Source organism: Diadema antillarum, unplaced genomic scaffold (assembly GCF_040938485.1).
Source record: "Diadema antillarum isolate AM-2024a unplaced genomic scaffold, OU_Dant_1.0 seq00000512_RagTag, whole genome shotgun sequence".
NCBI classification, from domain to species: domain Eukaryota; kingdom Metazoa; phylum Echinodermata; class Echinoidea; order Diadematoida; family Diadematidae; genus Diadema; species Diadema antillarum.
In genome coordinates, this window is record NW_027271466.1 from 1317472 (window position 1) to 1339654 (window position 22183).

Here is a 22183-nt window from a genome sequence, read left to right on the forward strand (position 1 = left end):
AAACAAAGCTTTAAAAAAGATGGTTAAAAATCTTGTTCAAGAAAAATGTATATTTGTGCCGATGTGGATTGACTTAGGATCTTCAAAGCCTATCTTGAGGGTATCCACTAAGATTTATTTGCATCATGTTATTGTATTTAATCAGGAAACTTGAAAGTCCGTATTGAGAACATTACCTTGAGTGTATAGGTCATTAAGTTGAACTCTTCTATTGAAAGTCGCCAACACATTGTCAAGTGCATTATGCCTACAGTATTTCAATTGAATTTACAAGGAGGAAAACATATTTAGTATCTCTTTGTCTGCAGATGATTTCCCTTCCATAAAGGTCTTGCCTATAAATATGTGCTTCTCTAAAAGTTATGTGCCTGCAGTTTCAGCCAGGAGTTAAGGGGACGTTATTACCGGAACTTTTTATTACTTTCAAACTGAAAGTGGCTGCAGAGAAAAGACATCTAATTTTGGCAGAGGCAAATTGAATCAAAGATTGTCCCTCAAGAGAGCTCTCAACTCATGACTAAATGGTTTGATCCTTCCTTCATTCCTTTCTTTTTTTCGTCTTTTCTTTGTGCAAACTTCCTATCTGCATTGTAATTCTCCACACTCATTTCTGCAATGCCTGCCCCCTTTTCCCATCATTGCCAAATCCTTCCCCATTTACTCCATCTACAGGGGCATCCCCAAAGAATTCCACTGTAAATACCAATAATGCTTCCATCCCTGGAGAACCATTAGAGTCTCCACTCTTTTTCCTGCTCAGCAGGGACAGTGAATCATCACTAGATATTTATTTCTGTCCATATCACGATGATAGATGAAGGTGTTGCTGATTATTTCTCACCTTGTCTCATGGGGTAAAGATATGCCAGCTACAAATGTCGAATGGATTGGACGGTCTGCTGCCAGAACAGTATGATGTTCAGTAACAATGCCTGGCAAAAGAATACTAGAAAGAGCCAGCCTTTGAAGGAATATTTTATGTCAGATGCAGTAGATTTGTCATAATCAAATGTCGGCTCTGATGAGTGCTACAACAATGTAATGGATTGCAATTGTTTTTCTTACATAGTAATATAGCAGAACAAGCTCTCCCTTTGTTATGATAAATGCTGAGACTCAAAGCATATTCTATACTTTTTTTGTCGATATATGTTGGCTAGTTGATTTTTCATTTTTTTGTTCACATTTCATTCTGGTTTCCATCAATGAATTGTTAAATGCGGAAGTAAGAGTAAGCATACCACACATGTGCACCCATATTGAACATGTACACTGTACCAAAATTAGCTATTTTCCATCCATTTCATTATACATACATATTATTGAGGTGGTGAAATTCAGGGAGTATAAATTTTTAAGAGCTCAGTTATGGCAGTCTTATTAGTTTTGATTGCAGTTGAACGTCAAGAATTATTTGTATGTAATAATCATTAAAAAAAAAGAGAAGAAAATCTCTTAAGAAATGATGGAGAGCAGTGGATGTTAAGAAAAAAACCTGCTTTGTTTCATTCACTGAGGGTAATGGGCCCCTTCAGATCCCCCAGCCAGGTTTGACAGTGAGGAACCCCATCTGAATCCAAGCCAGGCATTTTTGATTGCATCCAGGAATGCAGGCATTTCCTGATTGAATCATGGTATGCCAGGATGGCCCTCTGGTTTTCAGGGGAGCTGTTAATTGATTGGGGCAGTGATTAATCTCTTAAGTGGAACACGTAGAAGGGGGAAGCCTTTGGTGGACTTGGAGATAAGAGCATGCCGTGTCATTCTCTTATGAAATTCGTCTGTTCATGTTTGTGCGCAAAAGAAAAGAAAATTGCTTCAAAATGTGCCAGAGTGTGAACATGCTGTGCAATGGAAAATGGCCAAGGATGGCATCCACGAGCATTAAAAAAAAGTTGTTGTGAAGTGATGGCTCTTTCATGAGGGTTCATTAATATCTATATATATCTATTAACAATGTACTATATAATGATTTATTTCTTGATGATGATATACATGTACTTCTTGATAATGATACATGCTTTATTTTTGCATTCTGTATATTTTCCCTTATACAGGTATCATCAGTGACAAATGATGTCGACTACCTTTGCTGAATGACGGTTTGCTTAAGGCAACACTGAGGGATACAAACACTGCTCTGGTGGATTGTTGGTGGAAACAGCACATCCTTTCTCAGGGGACTCTTCTCTCATCTGCCCCAATGCAAAACACACCTGCCGTCATGACCCAGGCGCCGCTCAAGAACGACGCCAACCAGCAGGGCTGGAATGAGATCCAGGAGCTGCTGCAGCAGACGCAGCAGGAGAACACCTTCATGCGGCAGCAGATGGAAGTCATGCGCCAGGAGAACCGTATCCTGAAGGACCGTCTGAAGACAATTGACTCTCAGACGCAAGCATCCCGCACAGACAGCGAGAAGGCCCTCCTGCTGCGGTTAGAGGGTGCTGCTCCGGTAGTGGAGGACCGATTGCAGGGAGCAGCTGAGGCCTCAGATGACACCTCCACCAGAGACTCCTCGTACATCATCGCTGATCAGGCCGGGGAGCAGATCTTGCCTGGATTTCCATCATCATCATCGGATGGCTCAGTCGTCCTGCCGGATGAGCCATCCAACCTGTCTGATGGCAATTGGGACATACTGAGCAGCGATGGGGAAGGTTCCATGGCAAACTTGCAAGACAGGATCCTGCAAATGGAGGAGAATCATTACTCAGTTAATGAGGAACTTCAGGCAACACTCCAGGAGCTCAAGGACCTTCAGGACAACATCACAGACCTGACAACAGATAATGATAAACTTAGTGAGGAAAAGACAATGGTCATTGAGGCCCTCTATAGGCAAATGGACAAAATGGACAAATTAAAAGCATTCACAGATCACTTGAGGAACATCTGTGATCAGCACAAGTTGGAATATGACATGAAAGAGTTTGCAGATCAATTGAGCACTTCAAGGACTTCTTTGTCGATGTCAAGTCAGGTCATAGAACTCTCAAGAAATGAGGAGGAGCAAGAGAAGTTGACTGCTCTCCTGAGGGAACACAACTCAGAAATTCAGTCGGAAGTGGATAAATTGAAGGACCAACTTGTGGAGATGGAGGGGATGCTGAGAAGTGCTCTGGCAGCCAGGCAGTCCTTGGAGCAGGAGATAACTGTGCTAAAAGGCAAGCTCTCCAGCACTGAGGTGGAGAGAGAAAAAGGAGAGGCTCTTCTAAGAGCTGAGAAGGACAAACTAACTCAAGTCTTCCAGTACCAGGACCCAGAGGGCTCTCTGAATCTGGCTCAGCTCCTGGAGGATGCCAGGCAAGAGAAGGACTCAGCCGAGTCCAGGTGCTTCGAACTTGGCCGAGCCTTGGAGGAAAGCCACAACCATGCTGAGAAGCTCCAGGAGGAGTTGGAGAGGATCGAAGATGAGTTCATGTCCAGCAAGAATCACTTTGAGGAGCAGGTGGAGCGATATCAGGCAATGCTGCGTGAACTGGACAATGAGAAGCAGGAACTGGAGACAGAAGTGATCAATCTGAAGGAGACTGTCATAGAACTGGAGGAAACAGTGGAGAGACAGGAGTATGACAAGCAGCAGCATCTTAGCACCATAGCGGATCTCAACCAGGCTGTCCAGACCTTGAGGGAAGAGAAGCAGCACATGTCTCGGGAGCTGACTGACCTCAAACGCACCAGCGCCCGCAACTCAGAGGAGTGGTTTCAGTTCCAGCGAGACCTGCAGAAAGCAGTGGTCATTGCCAATGACTACCGCAGTGAGGCTCAGGATGAGGTGAAAACCCTGGAGAAGGACAGGCAAGACCTCCACAACCAAATCAAGAGTTTGTCTGCAGAAGTGGAAAGACTGAGAAAGATTGAGAGAATGCACAAACCCTCCACACCACCACAGAGCCAAGCTCGTAGTACTCCTTCAGAGAATGAGATCCGTCAGCGAATGCAGGCCATAATGAAGTCATCTGAGAAGGACATCGTTCGAGGGAGCAACTCTCGCAAAACCTTCACCAATGGAAATCATCATGCCCTGTCAGTGAAGTCCCTCATAAAAACCATAGAGAGTAATGCAGGCAATGACACGCCAAAGGTTCCAAGTAGTCCGGTCAGCACCACCAGCCCCGTTTCTCTGACCTATGGCAGCCGGCCCCCCATGGAGAGACGAAATACCACAATAGCAATAACAAAGACTATGAACACGAAACCTCAATACTCCAGGCGAGCCACAACAACTATCATCACATCCCCCGAGTCCCAGAAGCTGGCCATGAGTAGCTCCAGCCGGGCACACGACGACAGCATGATCGGGCGCACCAGGGCACAGCCCACGACGCGCACAGAGGCCCGACAAACAATCACAGATGCTCTCACCCGCAGCAGGGATTTCTCCACCAGAAGGTCGAGCACAGCAAGCCGTGACTCCAACGAATCCCCAACATCACGGAGAACGAAGTCCCTAAACTGTGATCCGATCCCAACAGGGAGGAGAACATCATCGTCATCGATGAGGGACTGCGATTCACCAACTCCAAGAGAGGCTGTTGGAAACCAGTCTCCAACCGCCAGGAAGGCAGGGTGAGCATGACCTGGTTTTCCTGTCAAATCCACTCTTGAGCTATAGCTTTTCTGTTTGAGCAGTGCATCATACAGTAACTTTTATAGATAAATGATACTTTTGTTGACTTGCTGTCAAATTTTTGGAACTTTTGCTTGCATTGAGAAGAGTACAGATAAAGAATATAAAACAATGTTTAGCATTGTACAGAAGACAGATATTTAGAATGTACATGGTAGAATATTCTGCCAATCATATTTTGTTTTCTTGAATGCCCATGAAAAGATTCATTATAGATACCAACTCTCAGTCATTTTTCCAGTTCATGATTGAACAAAGCATTAGCGGTACATAATGTTTTGATGAGATTCGTGCAATTAAAGATCATTTGAATTGTATTGAATCAAAGTATGCTTTATTTCCTCTCAGATTTCTGGCAAAAGAAATCGCTCAAGTTGATTAAGAGCATCTTTACATCCTTGAAAAAAAAAAATGATATTCATATTACATCGTGCATACCCTACTGTTTCTTGTCATTTCATTTTGCTCTTAAATTTGCTGATCTGGTTTATAATATGGCAGGGAGGCAACGGACAAGAAGGACCCGCTGTCGGTTCTGGTGAAGTGTGAAGGAGGTGGCTCCAAGAGGAATGCCCTACTGAAGTGGTGTCAGACTCGGACCCAGGGCTACAAGGTATGCTATATGCTGACATCGAGTGATTGTGAAACACACCTGCACAGGTGTATGTACAGAGTTGCCACGTCTGCTTGAAGCTGCAGGAGTTTCCCTAAGATTTCTAGACTCTGCTTTATGTCCCAACGAATGAGTGTAAAAGCCTTTCTGATTCAGGGATTATTTTTGCCCACGGAGATCCACGAACATGCAATCATCTCTCTTTAAACTCCTCTTTAGAACCTCCTTGGCTTTCATGTGCAAATGTTGGCAGCCATAGTATTTTGCTACACTGTATCTCTGTGTTTAAAGGTAAGTCATCATGGAGGCAGCCAAGTGCAGTAATACGTATTGCTTCATTCTTGAGCTCAGCCAACTTTGTACATTAGTGATCTTGGTCCCAAAAGGATGCAGATATCTGACATTGTAGAGCTCACTGCGAATCTCTCTACATTGTGGCTCAACCATCGTGCCAGGTTCTACCAAAGTGCTTCCATTTATGCACAGAGGAGTAACTTGGCATTACTCATTGTAATCGTGTTGGACAATATTCAAAATGTGGTGCTGCGGCATGATTTCTAGCATGATGCCTTAATCCCTTTTGACTTTCATAGAATCTTTCATAGAAAACAATGGTGATGTACATTGGAATGGTCATTTCTGTCATGGGCTCCCTCTTCTGTGAAGGTTAAATATCAGAAGGTTGCCTTTCATGGGTACTTAATGCTTTCCTGTAGTCAAAGAGAATCTGCAAAGGGATTTTCCCGAGTATATGCTTGAGGTTTTCATATAAAAAGTGCACTCACACTGTCTGAATCACAAGAATTATGTCCAGTGTAAGTCATGGTTGTGTGGGGGAATGATTTCAACATCAAACAGGTTCTGTAAGTGGCTGGGCAGTGTCTTTTTTGTTTGTTGTTTGTTTGTTTGTTATTGTTGGCTTTGTTTTGTCATGTTTTATTTTTTGCTTAGCTTTATTACAAGCATCCCTTTAAGGAAATGTCTTTGCTTCATTGTTGCATTCCTCAAGTGTAACCTGAACGCTGGCCAAGTGTTTAATTGTTAAAGCCATTATCAATTACATTGCAGCAATTATGTGAAGGGAAGGCTTTTTATGATGTCATGATTGCTCAATTACAAAAAACCCAAAAAACAACAACAAGGTATAGTGTTTCCCATCACTCACTGAATCTCACTACTTTCAAGTATTTAGCTCTCATTTACAATAATTTTTTTTTTCATAGATTCGTTTGTAAACAATATAATGGGTAGCATGTGGGACTGTGAAACTCAATTTATACATTTGTGTACTAAAGACATTGTTTAACAGTGTCATTTATGACCTAGACCAGTCAGTGATGATCAGACATGATGTTGTCTGGCCAAGATTTCATAATCTCTATTCCTTCCCTCCATTTTATTTATCAATTTGTTTTAAAGGGTGTTGAGGTGACAAACTTCAGCAGCAGTTGGAATGACGGTCTGGCGTTCTGCGCCCTCATCCATAGCTATATCCCTGACACAATACCATGGAGGGAACTCAACAATCAAGACAAGGTGAGTTTCTAGTAAAAGTGGAAACTTTGGCATTATTATTACCTCCACCAAGGGAGGAGGTTATGTTTCCGTTACCGTTGGTTTGTTCGTTCGTTCGTTTGTCTGTGTGCAAAATAACTCAGAAAGTAGATAACGGATTGGGATGAAACTTGCAGGAAAAGTTGAGAATGACACAAGTAACAAAGATTAACTTTTGGTAGTGATCCGAGAATTTTTGGGGAATTTATGAAGGATTTTTGATATTTTGACAGGTAGGGTCAATGAACTTGGGAGTTCGGGCTGCGCGTATTTGAGGTTTGCATGCGCGCACTAAAGTGCGTGCCCTAGTTTCTGCTAGGGCGAGGCACGCCGAGGGTTTATGACGTAACAAAGGCTTCTATATTGGGAAATCGGGCAATTTTGTCAGCATGTATACTGCACCAATCAGTGGAAATCACCGATCTCTATGGAAGAACCCATTGAGCTTTGAACTTCCCCAGTGGTGGAGAGGAGAAAAATCTCTCTGCAAGATCATCGGTAGAAAGAAGCTGCTTACGCTTGGCGGAGGTCTGCGCTCTCAGAGTGCTTTTTTAGTTGTTAATATTATTGAGCCAAGCCATTTTCAGTGAGCCTCACCACTTGTTGATAATTTCATGTGTTGTTATCCTGTGCATTTATTCAGTAGAGCAGGAATGTCCGTGACATCAAGTAGTTCACCTTCACAGTCTAAAAGTTCACATCTCAGTAATAAGGGATATAACAGGTCATTACATAACATATTTCTCCCACTCATCCAAATTGCCGCTTAAGGGCCTATTCTCTGAAGAGGCAAGTAACCATGCAAGTTACCATTCATCCTCAGTTCTCTTGCCAAGTGAGCAAGTGGCCTGTTTTTTTGTTTGTTTGGGTTTTTTTTTAGCACCCAGGACAAGTAGAGCAGAGCAAGACAAAAAATGGGAACATGTTGGTGGTGTACAGTGACCTTCTCACCCCCCCCCCCCCCCATAGTAGTTCAGACAAACTAAGAAATTCACGTTGTACGAGGTGTATGTTTAATTAGCTCTATCAGTATCATTTGCAAGCTTTTGTGCATTGTATAAAATGCATTTTGAGCTGGTGGTTTTGAGAGGCTTGATAAAAGAGAGTGTCATCTGTACACTGCCATACATGTACCACAGCAACCTTGTAGATACTCTTTTAGACTACTAGAAACAGCCCTAAATATGTAAGAGAAATACCAAGAATGTGCGAGGTACTGTATTTTTTAATCTGCATACAATGTATATATCAGAACTTTGATTCCTAGATGTTGCTACAATTTACAGTATATGCCATGTATTTTGCAAGGATAGTATTTTGCAAATTGGGACTTTTCAGACAATTTTCCACATGGAAGAATTTATGATCGAGAGTAACATTGATTAATAGGATAGTAAGCCATTACCCACCTCAAATATGATATTTCACAACACATTTGACTTACAGTATATTAGGCAACGTTATCAAAAGTTGTTGATTTCGTAAATATCAGTCAATTTTGTGAAACTAAAAACATTGCAAAATATACAGCAGACAGTGGTGATGAATGGTTAAAATGGATTTTGTGAGTGAAAGATCTCTACCAAAATGTTGAAGGTAGAAATGACATGCCATGAATGCTGAAGCTACTCAATGCTGTATGACTGAAAAGGAGTGCAGTGAATGTGCCATGTGACCAAAAAGTAGAGTAAAACTTACAAAGATTCTCCCTTGGGTTTTGCCATTTCAGAAGCGGAACTTCACAGAAGCCTTCAAGGCCGGCGAGTCCATCGGCATCTCATCCATCCTGGTGAGTATTGTTCCCCCCTGGCCAGAAAGAGGCTGCTGAACAATGTAAAGCGGTTTACACTACATTCATTTCATCACTGTCATGAATTTGTAGATGATACGCATGAGAAAACAGCAGAGTGAGGCAATATGTGTAAAATATAATAATTCAATGTTTGTTTTTAAAAATGGTGAGTTTCATATCTTAGCTGCCTCCTGGATAGATTTGAGTTCAACTTTATTCATTTTTTGAAGAATGTTACATGGATGATTTGCAGTGGGCCTGTAGTTTGTTTAAAGGGGTCTAGGGCAATTACCTCCTGGGCAATTACCCCAGACCTTTCCCATGGCCGTAATCCAAATCCTAACCCTAACCAAACTTCCTAACCCTAAACCTAACCCTAACCCTAATCTTTACTCTAACCTTACCACTAACCCGCATTTAGCCGTTGGGTAATTGATCTCGGGGGGAGGGGGGAGGGGGGAGGGGGTAATTGCCCTGATACAGTTTAAATACCAAATCTCCTGTAAGGTTGATGGCTTGCAAACTTCTGAGCCACTTTTCTCAAAACTGTGTTTATTTCTTGGCCACCTTTCTCATCCTAACTGTGTGAGGTCCTTTGGATATAAGGTGGGACTAATCACATATATCACACAAGAGTTTGAAATGGTAGAATTCAAAAATTCAAATGTCAGGAAATTGATTTTCAGCAACTTTATGAGGCTTTGGTAATCACAGGTCATGTTTGAAAGTTTGCTTGACCTCTGACTATTAAGATTGTTTATGCATTGACCATGAGTTTGAATAGATAATATCAAGTGACTGCAGCCAAACATATAAACAAACAAATCAGGGTTGCCGTACCTTCTCACCACTTATTGTATAAGCTGTTATTTTCGCGAGGGTTTAATTTTCGTGAATTTCGTAAATCACAGTTGGATTGCGAATTTAACAACACATGAAAATGTCTCCATGCACTTTGTTAATAGAGCATTAACGTAAGCATCAGCATCGATTGGCAAAAACAACATCTCGTGAAAATGTCTGTGACCTCGTTATAAGCGAAAATAATCTTTACGTGAGAATAACAGCGTATACAGTAGCCAGCTAAAAAGCAGACCTCAAAACCCAGCAGCAATAATATGAGAGAAATAGCAAAAGTTTTCAGTGTTGGATGAGAGCTTCTTGACCTGCTAGCATGCAGCCTGACTCCCCCCTCCCCCCCCCCCCCCCCCCCATTAGAGTTGTGCAGTGTTAGCATCATCAAAAGTTTTGGAGTCCCTCCAAGGCGATCTCTTGTGAGGGTGTGATAAAGTGTGATGAAATATAAAGCAGAATTTTTATGACCTACCAAATGCTAAAATACTCAAACATAGAGGGAGATCTGCTGAAAGTTAGACTTGTGACTCACCAATTTGACAATTTCAGCACCACAGTTGACTTATTCTGTGAATATTTAGTTGCTCTGTTTCCCATCCACAAGATACAGCGAAAGGGAATGTCATTGTACCGTTTGTGGGCAAGAGAGGGTGCTGTTCATTTCAGTGCTTTTTACAGTTCTAGTCTACACTGTAATCTTATCATTCACCTCTGTTTCTGCCCATGTCACGTACAGGATATTGATGACATGGTGAAGATGGAGAGACCAGACTGGAAATCTGTCATGACTTATGTCACTGCCATATACAAGCACTTTGAGACGTAGACCTGAGACAGGGTCACCACTCCGCTGACATCTGCACTGCCTTAAAGGTGGCGAAGTTGCCCTGTCACAGAGATTTAATGTGGTGTAATCCGCCCAGCTTCATAAGTGAAGGACTGCTTCCTGTTTTCGACAAGAGAGGGCAGCAGACAGCAAACATTGGTGGATGCCATGCAAGACCTGATATGACTGCGTCGCCCCCCGCCGGAGTCATGCTGACCCTTTACCCCAGTGGTTCAATGCTGTCCATCGAGTGAAAGCGATTTCCTGACTAGTCATCCAATCCTATGCATTACATTTTGCATGTAGTATTCTATTCTGCACATGAGGTAGATTCCTGTTTGTGTGTTTTAAAACAAATGTATAGATGAATGGCATGATGTGGAGACATGATGTGGAGACATGATGTACTGTGTGTGTACAAATTCTGTGTGCGTGTGAAGGGAACAACTCCCTGCCAAGCACAGCATTCATGGTGTCCTGTATTTTGCAGAATTCCTGTGTGAATTACAAAACTTATCTTCCTGTATTCAACCAATAAGGCTAATGTACTTGTTGTGGATGTTAACTCTGTCATTATTGGAGGTAACCTGTTGATATGCAAAGTGTAATGGCAGCTTTATGAGGGTTAATTGACACTTTCAGATGACCTACTTGTTGAAAAGTGCCTGATGTAGCCACATCTGCACCAGCCTACTTGAGAATAATTGGTAAAATGAGCTATTGTAATTGCAGGAAATTGGAAGTCTCCAAAGCCAAAGTAAATATGTTGCTACATTCAATGAATTAGATGTTTCATCCATAGGCACCCTGCAATAACTACATATACTGCAAGTTTCTTTCTGTTTATCAATGAGCTTGCAGATTATTGGGCTTGTACAAGATAAAGATGGGTAGGAGTTATCTGTTGTTTCAAAAGGAGGCATCATTATTTTCATTCTCTATAGTCAAAGAGGGGAGGTGTATTTTATGTGTTTCTTATGTTTATTTGTGTACAATTAACATAGGTTTACCCCAAACACAATTGAAGCATATCTTAGACATGCATATGAAGTATTTTGGGGGCTGACATTCATGACTGTCACATGATTCAGTGCAGCAGTGGCTACCACCTGACACTTGCCTTTGGGCACAGCGCCCCCATTTGACAAAGATGTTACAACCAATTTGCCACTCATGAGTTGTGCCTTAATGAACCCCATGCAGACATCCGTGCACACTGAAAGCCTTACCTATATATTATGCTTGATACCAGCATGACTTTCTTGCGATGTTTTCAATGTGTGTGCCTTCTGTACACTTGTAACATCAGAATCATGATTGTAACTTGGTGGAATGGAATCGCCATCAATCCAAGTTCTTTTCTTAGTTCTTAGTGTTATTGGTCGTACGATATAGCTGACAGCTCACGGCACGGTTCACAGCCTTTCCACTGTACTATCATTGCTGTACTCATGCTACGCCAAGTACAGCAAGTAATTATTCGAAAGAAAATCGTGGGTTCATCAAGAAAACAATGAAAATATAAGCAATCTCTTTTTCTTACTGAGATACATTCTTTGCAAATGATCGATAAATGCTACCTATTCTTCATCTCCACCCTTTTTCTTTCTGATGCAGAGTAATGACTGTCTCTTTTCTCTTTCCTTTTTTTTTTTTTTGGGGGGGGTTGTACGATAATGGAGAGTAATTCTGAAATTTCAGAGCCAGGGGGAGAGGGGGAAGGCTGTAAAGCACATGTATTGCCTTTATGGTCACAGGCCCATGCTACATTTCATGCCTCTCATGAATCGATCGAATGGACTCTCAATTCATAAACTCACTGCTTTATGAGTTCAATTCATAAGGAGACATATTATAGTTTATTAAATACTGTATTGTATTACTCGTTGTGAAGAAAAGTGACTACCTTGTTTGTTTGGTTTTTTTTTTTTTTAGTGTATACAGGTATCTTTGTATACCGCAGACTTCAACAGAAATTGTTGATTTGAAATGCTCTCATTAACATATGTCGTTATGTGTTCACTTTTCATCTTTCTGGACATGGTGTGATGCTAGTAACTAGTTGATAGCATAACTGCACTGAAATTCCCATTTATTTACTGACATTGGAAATTTGGCCCGTAAGAACAGAGTAGTAGATGTAAATTTGATATGTATAGATGTAGCAATTGCGGCTGAGAACGAATATAAGTTATTGATATATCAGTGGTTCTACCACATGTGATCATTTGTTCTGCTTATTGCTTGTGTATGAAATAATACCATATTATAAAACACATAAGCCATTATTTGAAATGAATATAATTAGCCTTGCACTTGTGTTCATATATATACTATGTTTCTATATGTGTATATTTTGGAGAGACTTCCATTACCAATGACCGAAGCTGAACTGTATTCAAAATTCATGTAGATTGAGTTTGGTAGCCTCAAAGTATTAAGTCCCACTCGATCATAGTCGTCACACTTATTGTAGATATTTTAGAAGTTGTATATGCAATATACATATTTTTATTTGCTGCAAAGGAAGAGAGGTAGATCTGTGATTACCCAACCCTAGAACTACAACCACTGTACAATGTAATCATACAGCCATTAGAATAAGAAGTTTGTACTCACATGTAATTCTATTTCCATTGTGTACATCCAAGTCTCACGGAAACCATGAGTTGCCATATTACAGATTCACTGAACCATATTGGCTGTTGTGGTGGCAAAACCATGTATCTCAAAAATATAGAATGTTCAGGAGAGAGAGAAGAAAAAAAACATGGCAGGCAAAGTACTTATAAAACTGGGATTGCCTTTCCTTTGACATGCCATGATGGCTTCATTTTTGGATTAAGACAGCTGGGATTCAGACAGGATATCACTGAACTGATTATCAGACAATTAATCCAAAAAAAGTGATTTTCCCTGAAATTTGAGATGCAAGGCCTTGTCACCCCAGTGACAATTATGTGCATCTGGGGTTTTGTTTGTCTCCCCTTCTCTGTGCTAAATTAAACTTGTACAATCTTCCACATGACTCTCCATTCCAAAATCCATGAAGCATTCTCACTGAATTCCCATCTCTTACATTCTTGTCTTCTTGCTTTGTTAGTTTGTTGGTGCAGAGCTGATAATTTTCATTTCATTTGTAAAGAAGGAGAGAGTTTGAGGAAAGATTCCAAGTAGTTATCATTATGTAACACTTTGTTTCTTGACTTTCCAACAGTTCTCAATATCACATGAACTCCTATTACTGTTGTATATCTTTACATCATCTTCAAAATTGTGTCTCTTCATATATAAACCAACAAATATCAATATTTTGTAGACAGTTTGTATGAAGTGGTCTCCTACATGCATTCAAAGTTTGATGAAAGGACCAAAGGTAATAGACATTCTGTTGACCACTGCTACATTCCAATACAAACTCTCCATTTCAAGATATATCTACTCTTTAATGTTATCAAGTTGATTTTTCAAGCAATTGATCAAGGGGCCATATACCCCACTATTTCAACTTCTGCTACACTGTGACCATCAAAATAAGCATTCCACTTCAATCCCGAGCAGTTATCATCCTCTGACGTTGTTTGGCAGGACCAGGAACTGGAGTTTTACATCCCTTTGCTTCGTGGTCTAACCTACAGTAGATCCATAGTCTAGAGGCATGCATATGTTTACTTGTCTCTGTGGAGATCGGTCACGTTTGCTTTCTATGACCTATTTGTATTTTATAAAAAAGGATCCTTGTATACCCCCCTCCTCTTAGTTTACTTTAAGTATTATCAAGATTGTTTTACATTTCAGTTCATGTGCATTGTCTTTTGTACATACAACATGATTTATATGTTCAGCGTGTTAAACAGCGAGTACAGATTTTCAGATGTTTGCAAACATTTTTTGCCACATTAATTTATGCAGCACACATCAGTCCCTGGATCCGTCCACAAGGGAAGTAGAAATACCAAGTTCTGGAAAGTGACAATCGATGCGACGAAAAAGAAACTTTAATATTTAAAGTTGATGTCTGTACATTTTCTTCCAGTGGCTATGCAACATGAACTATGTATTCCATAGTGTCATTTTTCCCAGCTTATCATACGTAGCGAACTAATCGCTGAATGATCAGTGAAAATTACAGGTCAGTGAGTAAACTACATGTAGGTAGAGCTAGATATTTTGTTTGATACTGAATATGCATTCCTTGTCTGGAGTTTTACATTTTAAAGACATATGATTTCTTTTTCAGAGTAAACAAACAAGTATTGAGTAACTGATTAATCCCTTGTGTGTGTTTGTGTATACAAATATCTTTTCACACTTGTTGACTACAAGTATATAGAGGCATGTGAAAAGCAACCTGCAGTGTCGTGAATATTCGTCTCTATCTGAGCAATAATGTTGCCTTGTATGTTTCTAGAGGAACATTTTTGAAGTTGTGCACACTCAGCCAAGACGACAAATATGAATGTTTGTGTGTTGTTTTCCTTCAGCTGTTTTCTTTCCGTCTTACCACAAGTAGTCCCACATGATTGATACTTTGCAAGTAACAGAGAACTGAATGTATTCTTCACTGGCAGCAAAACTGCCTTGAAGGTTGCGGAGACATGAATGCAATGGATGCAAAAATTGCTTGCATTCCAGCAACTCAACAACAACAAAAAATAATTCCATGACAAAAAAAAAGAGAAAAAAAAGCGAGACCTTCTAATACTTATTTTCCATAAATCAACAGAGAAAACAAAATTCCCACAATTTCTCTTACATGTGTGTGAATGTGGAAGTCTTTGTTACTGCCCACATGGAAGATGACATGACTTATCGTACAGAATTAGTTAGATGGGTGGAATTAGTATCAATAAATTTCTCTTTTTTCTTTCTCAACCATTTCACCAGAAATATTGATGAGGACTAAATATGACTATAACAACTAAACTAAGTGAAGGGAGAGAATGTTAATTTTGTTCTACCAAAAGGCTAATTTAGAATGCAAATTAACATATCTGATTGCCACACGAAGTAAGGAAGACCAGTGTGCACAATATTAGATACAGTAACTGATCAGCTGAAGTTTATAGACTTCTGTGAGTGTTACAATGAATGACCAATGTTGCCTGAGAAATTATTGCTGTAGTACAAGGCATGAATCATTATTGCTGTTATGACTTAATGTCAGCAATGCAGTAGGTATATCACTTCCATTTTTATTTTCACCAATCATTAACATTGCATATTTCCAGACCACCTATGGTTAACTTGCTTTTATTGATGATAACATGTCACATGTCTTTCCATTTAGTTAACAATCGCATATTGTACAACAAAGATTCATGACAATTCATTTAATGCTGTTTTATCTATTTATCATCCAAAGACTTACAATATATCTTGTAAAAATGTGCCATGAATTTCAAATATTAAGATATTAAAATATGTTAGTTGAAGTAATATCTTTGACAATAATGGTTTATTGCTAAAAGATATTTCTTTTCCATGGACTGCCATAGAGCATGCTTTTATTTATCAATATTATCATATTCAATAAAAATTCACATAGGTAAGAATATGTAATTTATAAGTAGCTAATTCCTAAAATGATCAATATACAGATTGTAGGTATCATTCATGCTCGTGGATGGCTGAGTAAAAAAAAAAAATGACTTCACTGACGGGAACACGAGTAAAATACCAATATCATGATCGAAGACGATGTAACTTGAATGTGCTTTATTTGAAATGTCAAACTACCCTGGTATTTCAATGAATAGTGTTACATCAAAACAATACAACTTTAATCTGTACACTAAACTGCATTCTCTGAGGAGTTATAAAAGATTTTGTGTGATTGTCCTTTGTACTTCACTCTTCTCCCTTGTCTTCTGCTGTTCTGCATATTATGCACTTAAAAGCCAAGACAAATTGGAGGAATACTTACTGTGGGTCATTTTGTAACCATTCTTCCGGAACTTTATACCGAGAAGAGTGCATATACTGTGGTTGTTCAGCTTGGATCGAAGAAAGATGTAAGCACCAAAAATAGCTAAAGAAGGGGGCAAAGTCCTTCCATCATGAAAACACATTAACACTCTCTGTGTCAGTGAGTCAAATTTGCACTAATTTCACACATATACGTATGGAGAGGTAATTAATGTGGCATGCAGGGAGTTAATCCCCTCTCTTGAGCTGTGTCAACTCTGTATTAATGAATTAATGTTTAATCCATTGAATTTTTAAAGGGCTGAATACACTGAAGGTGGTGATGCTTCTGGTCATTTTGGGGCAGAATGTTAAATGCAATAGACAACATGAAATGGAACATGTCAGATAGCGTTAGATTCTCATTTCAAGTTGGACGTCAAAAATTCACCCACTTGAGTTTAATGCGTCATATTTCATAAAGGGCTGAATGTGTTTACAATACATCAATAAATGTAACCTATGATTTGGGCAGAATGATAATGCCCTAGTACAATATCGTATTTCTGTAAAACCTTCCCAACTCATAAAAGTGGCTTCCACATGAGGTCATTATGTACGATAATGCTTGTTTGCCGTGATGTTGTGAATGAACACAAAGCATACACTTACAATGTACTGCTGGTGTATACCATGTTTCTCTGTCCAACATACTTGTGTACTTAAAGACATATTGCTGCATACACCACATACATGTATTTTGAAAACTTAATACAATATTGTATGTCATGATTTGGGACTTGTCAGACAGTCTCTGAAGTGGTCATATTCTTAGCGTCCACAGCAATTAGGGTGAGAAATAAGTACAGCAGGGCAGCCAGCACTGGAAACTAGTTGAGAGTGAGACTCCCATAGGCCAATGCTATAATTTAGGAGTCAAAATGAGGGAGATCAATAGAAATGTGTGCAAATGAAATAAAGTTTTAAAGTTAGAAAGGACCAAAATGAGTGAGTCTCACGCTCAATGCGTGAGAGTTGGCAGTCCTTAAGTACAGTGTATCATCCCTTTTAAAGAAGCACAGTGGACCATTTCCACCTTGGTTACATTTTACAGGTATACATTGCATTCATTATTATGGGAGACAATGTTTTGTGTATGTCATTAGATTTTGCATACACCGTTGGCTTCACGAAAATATGCTAAAATGAAGCCAATGCAAAGACATGGTGTCTGCAGTAAATAGACAACTAAGCTCTGCTGGGGTTTTAACGACAAGACCATTGCAGAACTTGCATGCAGACAACAAACCATATACTTCATACGTGTGTGCCCTTCAAGTAAAGAAATAATTATAATATATTATGGAATTCAGTAAATTGTGTGGTTGTAGTGTGTATATGCTGTTTGTGACAAATTCAAAGACAAATAGGAGAATATCTGTCGGGAGAAAACCAACCCATTGAAATATATCATGCAAAAATGGAAGAGAAATGCTTCAGTATGGTCTGGTTTGTTTTCTATTTGCTGTGAAAAGATGTGTGTATATATTTAAATGATATTGACTTGCCTCGAGGGAGATACCAGAAAATATTGCCCAAACTGAAAGAATATTGCCCAAGTCGAAGACGAGGGCAATATTCTTTCAGTGCGGGCAATATTTATCTGGTATCTCCCTCAAGGCCAGTCAATATCATAATTATTACCTATCCCCCAGGTAAATTAGGAAAATATGTGAATACAGCTATACACTATGATATAGATGCACCTCCACGACCCTGCAAAATACCAACTGCAATTGCCTCTCAAAACTACCTCGTATAGGTATTGATAAGGGATAAAACATCACAATCAAGCTGAGGGATGAGAGAGAGATAATAAGAGAAAGAGAGAGGGGGAGGGAGAGAGCCAAGGCCCAATGTACAGTATACGCCATATAGTTAGTGAGTCTAATTTTCCGCGAATGGGGACTTCTCAACAATTTCGTGAGTGGTTAAATCCCTAATTGTGGAATACAGTACTGGAGAGAAAAGTACAATGTATGCGAGCACGTCACATTTATATCAGGAACAGAGGTGATATTTTTGCAGGTTGTTTAATGTTTGTGAATAGCACCGGACTCGCGAAATTCACAAAAATATAATCCTCACAAAATATTAGGCGTATACCGTACATTAGTTTTTTCACAAGAGGAACTCCAGCCGGACGAACCAAGCCATTTTCCCTGTTACAGGTAGTACACTTTGTACCTTTTCATATCAATTAACCCGTTGAGGACGAGTCCCGAGTATACTCGGGCAAGTGTCTATGGGAAATGTGTGTTGTAGCAAAATCAGCCCGTCCTCAACGGGCTAACACTGAACACAGCGCATAAGCATACACAAATAATTATAACTGTATATGCAACTGTATGTGTTGCACTACTAACTATTATGTAACACCTATCATACATAACATTTCAAGCAAACAACTTCTGAAGTTGTGAACTGAACACATATTCACATTAGTATGAGTCAACATGGATACAGGACTAAAATTGAAAGTCAGGGGACCTTCGAAGGGACTGTACAGTACTGGTTGAGGTGAGGATTCAGATTCACATGTATTCAGAAACCACTCTGAAATGTTTAAGAGCATACAGTTCTAAGGGGACTAAAAAGTTTATTTGATTAAGATCGGTTTTGAAACGACAGAGATATCTAAAAACAAGGAAAAACAAAGAGGTCCTAATAAAAGTTGTGGCCTGTCAATTTTATTAGGATCTTTTTTTTTTTTATATATCTCGGCCATTCTTGAAATTACGTGCTTTTTCATATTTCACAAGAGGTTTCTCATTATCTCACAAAAAAAAAAAAAAAAAATGTTATAAACCCAAATTCTCACCTCAACCAGTACTGTACAGTCCCTTTAAGGCCTCCAGCTCTATTCAAGCACTCCATTGAAAATGGGGACAAAGGTGGGAAGGCAATCTTTGTCAAAATCAATGCACCCATGAAGGCGACAATTGACGATACATATGTGCGAACCGTTTCAAGCACCATCTTTGATTCCCCTTTGTTTACATTGATCTGATATCAACATCGAAACTATTAACAAAACTACTTCTTTTTCTTTTATGTTCCATACAAAGATATCTAGGTATGAGGCCAGTACAAAGGACAAGATTGGAACTATATGATCAGGATTTGAAGAGTATTTCTGTTCACCTTTGCCATCATATTGAGGTGTACAGGTAATTGCCAAATATGAAATATGACTACCAAGAACATGCCTTGGAAAAAAAGCAACATTTTTATCATCACGGCACACGTTGTGGAACACATTGTGGCAAACATGTTAGTGCCAACATTACATGGCAAGTCTGGAGGAAAATGTTCATTTCTGTTCATCGCTTTCCCCATGTGAGGTGCATCGTTACTGTATTAAAAAAAAATAACAATCTGTGAATCCCATGCTTTGACTAGGATAGTAACATCTTTATTTTCCACAAAGCACCTTGAAATAGAAATATCGTGCCTTTATGTCCTCTTGCTTTTTTCTCTGCTTCTTCTCACATACATCACCATTTGCATTCACTCACACACAGTTTTGCATCAAGCCACACAAGCAAACACACAAACACAAATCACATCCATAATCACTGATACACATATACTGTAAAAGTGGAGATTTTCACAGTGTTGAAATTTTCATGTGTTTTGTACGACTTGAAACCAGCACAAAATCAGAAGTGTGTAAATATTTTTGCATGGAATATGTACAGTAATAAAATTTCCAGTTCTTGCAGTAGTTGTATTGTATCAGGGGGAAAAAAGTTGAATATTTGAACTAATCATTTATTTGCTTTAATTGTCAGATTCAATTTATACTGAGCCGAATGTGTTTGTTCAATTGACTTTGTACTTCATTTATGTATGAAAAAGAAATTCAGAAATAAAATCAGAATCACAATCAGTTTGAAAGCAGACAACTCTCGGGTTCTTTGTTTGTTTGTTTGTTTTTTTTAAGTACATTTATTACAAATTCTTTTCACTTTGTTTCTGGGAGACAATGGATTTTGACTTCTTTTCAACATAATAAAGTCCAACATGCACTAATACAGCCTACCTATGCCAATAAGAACCTTCTCAAAATATGGTTCCCATTTCAACATTTCCAGCATAACAGAAAGAAAACCTGATTTCCAATTGTTCCCTCAATGAGGACGAGTCCCGAGTATACTCGGGCAAGTGTCTATGGGAAATGTGTGTTGTAGCAAAATCAGCCCGTCCTCAACGGGTTAACACTGAACACAGTGCATAAGCATACACAAATAATTATAACTGTATGTGCAACTGTATGTGTTGCACTACTAACTATTATGTAACACCTATCATACATAACATTTCAAGCAAACAACTTCTGAAGTTGTGAACTGAACACATATTCACATTAGTATGAGTCAACATGGATACAGGACTAAAATTGAAAGTCAGGGGACCTTCGAAGGGACTGTACAGTACTGGTTGAGGTGAGGATTCAGATTCACATGTATTCAGAAACCACTCTGAAATGTTTAAGAGCATACAGTTCTAAGGGGACTAAAAAGTTTATTTGATTAAGATCGGTTTTGAAACGACAGAGATATCTAAAAACAAGGAAAAACAAAGAGGTCCTAATAAAAGTTGTGGCCTGTCAATTTTATTAGGATCTTTTTTTTTTTCTTATATCTCGGCCATTCTTGAAATTACGTGCTTTTTCATATTTCACAAGAGGTTTCTCATTATCTCACAAAAAAAAAAAAAAATGTTATAAACCCAAATTCTCACCTCAACCAGTACTGTACAGTCCCTTTAAGGCCTCCAGCTCTATTCAAGCACTCCATTGAAAATGGGGACAAAGGTGGGAAGGCAATCTTTGTCAAAATCAATGCACCCATGAAGGCGACAATTGACGATACATATGTGCGAACCGTTTCAAGCACCATCTTTGATTCCCCTTTGTTTACACTGATCTGATATCAACATCGAAACTATTAACAAAACTACTTCTTTTTCTTTTATGTTCCATACAAAGATATCTAGGTATGAGGCCAGTACAAAGGACAAGATTGGAACTATATGATCAGGATTTGAAGCATAGTATTTCTGTTCACCTTTGCCATCATATTGAGGTGTACAGGTAATTGCCAAATATGAAATATGACTACCAAGAACATGCCTTGGAAAAAAAGCAACATTTTTATCATCATGGCACACGTTGTGGAACACATTGTGGCAAACATGTTAGTGCCAACATTACATGGCAAGTCTGGAGGAAAATGTTAATTTCTGTTCATCGCTTTCCCCATGTGAGATGCATCGTTACTGTATTAAAAAAAAAAAATAACAATCTGTGAATCCCATGCTTTGACTAGGATAGTAACATCTTTATTTTCCACAAAGCACCTTGAAATAGAAATATCGTGCCTTTATGTCCTCTTGCTTTTTTTCTCTGCTTCTTCTCACATACATCACCATTTGCATTCACTCACACACAGTTTTGCATCAAGCCACAAAAGGCAACACATAGACACCAGTCACATCCATAATTACTGATACACATCTACTGTAAAAGTGGAGATTTTCACAGTGTTGAAATTTTCATGTGTTTTGTACAACTTGAAACCAGCACAAAATCAGAAGTGTGTTAATATTTTTCCATGGAATATGTACAGTAATAAAATTTCCAGTTTTTGCAGTAGTTGTATTGTATCAGGGGGAAAAAAGTTGAATATTTGAACTAATCATTTATTTGCTTTAATTGTCAGATTCAATTTATACTGAGCCGAATGTGTTTGTTCAATTGACTTTGTACTTCATTTATGTATGAAAAAGAAATTCAGAAATAAAATCAGAATCAGAATCAGTTTGAAAGTAGACAACTCTCGGGTTCTTTGTTTGTTTGTTTGTTTTTTTTTAAGTACATTTATTACAAATTCTTTTCACTTTGTTTCTGGGAGACAATGGATTTTGACTTCTTTTCAA

General features: G+C 39.0%; 1 protein-coding gene across 1 annotated transcript; it reads left to right on the forward strand.

The window, feature by feature from the left end:
- The first annotated feature begins 2061 nt into the window (after nucleotides 1–2061).
- LOC139734135 (cytospin-A-like) lies at nucleotides 2062–10987 on the forward strand. Its single transcript, XM_071644944.1, has 5 exons — nucleotides 2062–4572; nucleotides 5135–5246; nucleotides 6666–6782; nucleotides 8530–8589; nucleotides 10184–10987. Exons 1-5 carry the CDS (start codon nucleotides 2204–2206, stop codon nucleotides 10271–10273), a joined length of 2748 nt encoding a protein of 915 aa, XP_071501045.1. The 5' UTR covers nucleotides 2062–2203; the 3' UTR covers nucleotides 10274–10987.
- Nucleotides 10988–22183: the final 11196 nt, after the last annotated feature.